General features: G+C 33.3%; 1 protein-coding gene across 32 annotated transcripts in view; it reads left to right on the plus strand.

Annotated features, from left to right (window-relative positions):
• MBNL2 (muscleblind like splicing regulator 2) overlaps positions 1–3333 on the plus strand; it is a 563412-nt gene extending 560079 nt beyond the window's left edge. For 31 of the 32 annotated variants that reach the window (XM_069204579.1, XM_069204591.1, XM_069204575.1 and 28 more), the window contains one exon: positions 575–3333. In XM_069204579.1, coding sequence (XP_069060680.1) covers positions 575–589 — 15 coding nt within the window. In that variant the 3' untranslated portion in view covers positions 590–3333. The remainder of the gene's footprint in view (positions 1–574) is intronic. The other variant, XM_069204594.1, reaches the window with a different exon arrangement.
• The last annotated feature ends 2667 nt before the right edge of the window (positions 3334–6000 follow it).

A 6000-nucleotide genomic window follows, 5' to 3' on the forward strand; every position in this document is an offset into this window, starting at 1 on the left:
TCTAGATCCACAACAACAAATACCTCAATTATGCATGTTGAAGCAGCAATACTGCAGCAAGATGTGCTTTAGAAGACTCAAGTAACTATAACATAACAGAATGCAATGGGCATACTGTAAATAGTTTTATTGAAGGCTTCTGTGGCAGCCTTTTAATGTGCAAATGTGCGTTACTGATTTAATCATATATAGAAGTGTGACTGCTTATCACTCATTGATCAAAATACACAGATTTTTTAGTTTTCACATTGGCAGAATTTATTAAAATATTTCTTCTCATTCTGAGGAAGTAACATTTGCTTAAATGCAAGTCATGCCATTTTAGCAGTTTAGCAGAAAGATAAGTGTAAGTCATTGTTCATGCCAAATTGATGCATTGCATCCTCTGCAGAATAGAATATAATTTTTAGATACTATTTTCTAAAAACGCACACAGGTCTTGTTTCATTTTTTTAAAATTATATTGAGTTTATCATTATTAGACTACAGTGTAAAGTACCAGTTTACTGGCTTTATTTTTACAGTACCTGTAAAATCTGCCAGTCTAATAATTTATCTTTATTTTTCTTGACAGATCATACTGAAATAATCAGCAGAAATGGAATGGATTGTCAAGACGCCTCATTGAGAACAGCAAAGCATTCTTACTGTACATACTATCCCGTTTCCTCTATAGAATTGCCACAAACTGCATGCTAAGAAAAAAATGTTCTTAATACGGACAAATCACAAAAACTAAGCAGCTAGTACTGCAACATTATATATATTACATAATATATATGGTATGCTTAGTATATTCCCACTTAAAATAGTTAATTACCTGATACCAGCTGTGATGTTAAAGGGTAAAGTGTACTTTAAAGGATTTGTAAACATGGTTTCCTTCCTAGGAATGTTGTCTTATCTTCATAACAATAGCTGATGCAGACGATTTGTTCCATTATTGTTGTAAGACATTGAATGTTTTAAATCTTTCAGGTTTAGCAATAATTTATTTACATTTGTAAACAACTATTCAAATTTAAAACTCAATTTTAATATTTAGTTGTCCCTAATGACTGTTTAAAGTCAATAATCATGTTCGATCCTTAAAAAGATAAGACGAGGAAGAAAAGCAAGATAAAGTACCCTAATTATCCGTAAATCTGATTTGTAAAAGTCGGAGTTAAGCACAAATTCAGAGAATGCAAATGAGCTTAACATCAGCAAACCTCAAGAAAGTTGTATTTGTCTATGGGAATTCTAGAGTAAGACACACAAAGAAAAGTAAAACCTTTGCACAGTATGGTCTTCATACACAAAAAAGTGAATAGTCTTGAATGAGTTAACCAGTATATTTATAATGTTTTCTAAATGAGACTTTGCAGAAGTGCCTAAATTTTGACACAGTACATCAAACTTGAAGTAAATGAGGCGGATGCCAATAATCTAGTGTAAGCGATTGACCTGTCATGTTTGTGATCCGAAGGTTACCAAAAAATAAGCTGTGTTGTTTGCTGAGACATAACTCCTGTAAACTCTGAAAGAAATGAGGCTGTAGGTTGAGGAGTTCTTTAAGATATTCAAAATGTACTCAAGATTACCTTAGTCACTCAAAACATGATTGTGACTCTAAATCTATGTTACTAAACATTAAACAAATGTAGTTAGTTTGAGTTAACAAACCATAAATGTTATGCATTTTGTAATTGGAGTGTAAAGGGTTGTAACCGGATTACAGCACGGATAACGTTTTTCATCTTTTTCTTTCAAATCATATGTTATGCCTCGAACATATGTCAAGATGTTAAATACAAGTATACATGTTATATATACATATACCTATTGAGAGATTTTAATGTTTCTTTCTTTTTAAATACCTTAATTTCACAGGCTACACCTGTGCAATTGTTTTAATTTAGACTTGGTTTAAGGTTTATTTCAAGCACTATTGTACCAAATATTTCCTATTTCATGTTTTATATGTTGCACATTTGTCACATAAAGTACATAGTTTTTAAATTATAAATTTAAGAAAGAATACAACTGTTATTAAAGGTTATGTATTATTGAATGAACATCATTTTACTTTTGTGACAATACTAATGATTGAAGTATTTTATCTTAACAGTTTCAAAATTGAATGTAAAATATTTAAACCGCTGGCAGCATAACTAGTTGTGAAAAAACAATATCCTAATAACCATAAATTGGTGCATCTAGAAACGTTACTGCCATTCTAACTCTTATATGTCAGTGTCTGATTACTATCTATTTATATTATAGCTGTAGATTTGATCATCCTAAAACACACAATCTGAGTGTAAATTAACATATTACATCTGGTGTTGCAGTTTTTATTTTACTTAAATACAATTCAATAGCTCCACTTTAGTTTATTATACAATCCCATTATGTACTTTTATGAACACAAAGGTATTTATGGATGTTTGCCATCATTATATTGATGGTTGAAAATGCAGCGTACCAGTGTCTGTTAAAGTTGTTTCTAACCATATTTTTTACAATTATTTTTGATTTTTGTAGTTTTTAGTAAAATATTACAAGGTAAATTGTAAACTTTGTTTAACTGTTTTGTTTAAAATTCTTAAGACCTTTTTTGTTTTATGTTAACTTTTTATGTTGAATAGTGGCAATTGTGATTCTACATTGTTTTACAATCTTTTGGATATGACAAATTTGAACCCTTAACCAATCAAGCATGACATGTATGTAGCCCCCTGTGGGAAAAAAAACTAGCAATGAAAATGGAAAGTCTATCCAGTTTCCTAAAAGTTTCATGATAATGATGGCGGAACAAAATGAAGTGAAAACGTACATCAATAAGGCAAAGGAACAGCTGTGCATATTGTTGTCAACAAGCAAGTTTGCATTTTATTCACATGTAGTTTTATAGGCATTCTTGAATGTTTGAAGATTTGAAACTATTTTTCTGTATAGATGCCATTATTTGCCAAAAACTTTATTTGTATTGAAGAGGAAACATACAATATGTACTATGGGTAAATGAATAATGCTTTGTTTAAAAGAAAACAATCACCAGACACAAACACAACTGTGTATGCAGTACTGTTACAACTAAATGTCAGATTCTTGGAGAATGTGGTCTCACATTTTATTTTGGTAACAAAATACTTCACACAAAACAGCATAATAAACATATGGTATATAAATGATAGCAGTATACTATAGATTCCGACTACATCTTAGTTTATTACCTATGACTGTAACTATTAGCAATCTGTTGTATTGTTGATTACGTTTTTGTTGTGAGGTTGAGTTCATTAAACCAATGTGCAACCACTGAGATAAAGAAAAAAAATGTAAAAAATATTTTTCATGTTTTGCGTATCTTTATTCGTACTTCTGTTAATTGTATAGCTCAGAGGTTCTGCACAATAGTGTATGGCCAAACCCAGCCAAAGAATGACCTGGGTAGCAGAGTAAGTGCATGTACAACTACAGGAAAACATACAGAACTCACTTTTGTAGTAAAAGAATTTGGGTGACTTTTTGGATTTATACACTTGGGAGTGAGCAGAGGTAAATCCAGACCCAATGCCTAAAAAACAAAAACGCTAGAGAAAGAAGTTGTTCAAGGTATAGAGAAAGAAAAGATGGCAGTGAATGCCCTGTAATGTGGGTTGACCTATTTAGAACAAGAGCACATCTTTGAGGTTAAGCATAAGTGCAAGCGACTACGAGATGTGAGTTACATAGTGAAGGGAAACTAGAGCTGCTTGTTGGGAGAATATATAAGAAAAAGTGGGGAACAGTAGCAAAGAGGCTACGGGAAAGCACAGGTTGTATCAACCAAAGTGGAGGAGTGATTGAGGATAAGGTGGAAAGCCTAGTTTAATTGAATGGAACCAATGGAAAGAAATGGAGTAACTTTGCAAAGAAATCTTTAACCCCTCATTTAAAAAAAAGAAAAAAGGAATCTTTTAGTAGGATCTGTAAACACATTGCAGTGCCTTTCATTTGTTTAAAATAAAAAAAAGTTTTCCTCTTTCAGTGCTTTTCACCTTTTACTCATTATCAAGATCACCTAGGTAGGTATGGGATTTCATTTCTTTCTCATGTTTTTCTTTGCTATTCATAGTTAATGCTTTATTTGCACCTGCAGCCTTTTGGGATTAGAAAAGTAACATAACATTAATTACATTTTTTTAATCTATTAAATTCTTTTTTTTTTAAACCTGTCACAATAATAAAAGCAGAGTGTAAAATATAGGAAATAGTCATAACTAATGTATCATTAAGAATGATTTCACTTAAAATGCATTATAATTGGGTTCTAATACTATAGATGTCATAGGGAGATCAATGCATTCTTCATTGGTATTTTTAGTGCTTGCTTTTTCTCACAAGTAGCCTTTCTGAAAGATCAAACTGTGCTTGGACACGTCAGGGATTTATCTCTGTATTAGACAAAATTTGCTCACAAGTAATTTTACCTATCCGTCGCTCAAACAACAAATTTGTGGCTTCAGATGTTGTCCTAGTGCCCTGGTTTTAAAAAGGAGTTTCCAGTATGTCTGACAGGCATCATGAAGTTTGGGACAGATACATACAATATGTTCAATAGTTGCATTATAAGAAAGGCAAAATCAACATAATTTTCCTGTGGTGTTGTTCCTTGATCCTTAAAATTGCCACAGAGGTACATAAAGAAGGCAAAACAGAAAAGGATTTTTTGATTCGCGGATTTGTGCTGAAGTCCAAATATGCTTGATATTTCATGTTATATGAAGACAACCAATAGTTTCTGTGTTTATATTTCAGTGATTAGTTGATATAATTCTTAACCTCTTTGCTGCTAGACCTTCCATCCCCTGCCACACTCCCCCTGAACATTTGCTCCCACCATCCTCCCCATCCTACCCACTAAGCCTTTTTTGGTCAATTTGGCGTAGTTTGGCTTCCATAGCGGTCTTCCTGCATTTTGGGGATTTTAAAGGATTACTAGGATTTTTGGATTCCCCTGGTGGGGACCAAGAAATTAGCCAAAATACAGCTAGTTTATTTTTTTGGGTTGATTTGGGGGGGGGGGGGGCTGGCTTAGAAAAAAGTGCTGCAGAAGAAAGGGTCTGGCTACTTTCCTGGAAAATGCAGTAACAGAAGGTTAGTGGTGCTATGGTCACCATCTTCCCAGCTATCAGGAATAGGCAGACTTGATTCAGAAAACCATTTTTTTAAACCACTGATTTGTCATTTTACTGGCTGATAGCCTATTTTTCAGATATATATTTTTTTTTTTGTGTGCTTTCAACTCCTTCCAGTTTGTGGTGGAAAGGAGTGTGAAACCCATGGTGGACCACTCAAAGCTATACATTCTGAATTTAGTTAGAGGTCATTTGTGTAGATCCTTCAAGGTTTTCCCAAAAAAACAAAGGGCCTTTTTTAGATTTTGGCAGATGGGTTATTCTGTCACAAACATGACTGATATCCACTCCACCGTATTACGATTCCTATCGGATATAATGGTATCGTAATATGGCAGATGGGATATCCGCCACATTTGTGACTAAGAAACCCCATCCGCCGAACTCTATCAAGCCATAATTGTTGAATAAAAAAAATATTGAAATTCTTTTGGAAAAACGTGCATTTGTGACGTTTTCATTTCCAGCTTTTCACCACAATGGTCGATTTACAAAAGCAATATACCATTACATCTGTTGGACCCTCCTAGTTGTGTGGATATATAGGGTTTGTGGGTTTTCCAGGAACTCAAGGAAACACAGAGCCAATTACTAGGTGTCAAGGAAACCAGTGTATTTCCGAAATGGGCACAAGATCTTGAGTTTAGAAGCAATGGGTATTTGTACATCTGAATTTGTGAGTACGCATACAAGCATGTGAATTAGAGAGCATTTTTTAAATGTACTTATTTCTTACACACTGTCTTACATTTGGAAGGCACAAATGCAGAGAAATACAATTGGTAATAACTCTTGTTCTATTATTCTGTGTTCCCCTAAGTCTCCCCATGAAAAT

This window comes from Pleurodeles waltl, chromosome 8 (assembly GCF_031143425.1).
Source record: "Pleurodeles waltl isolate 20211129_DDA chromosome 8, aPleWal1.hap1.20221129, whole genome shotgun sequence".
Classification (NCBI taxonomy): Eukaryota; Metazoa; Chordata; class Amphibia; order Caudata; family Salamandridae; genus Pleurodeles; species Pleurodeles waltl.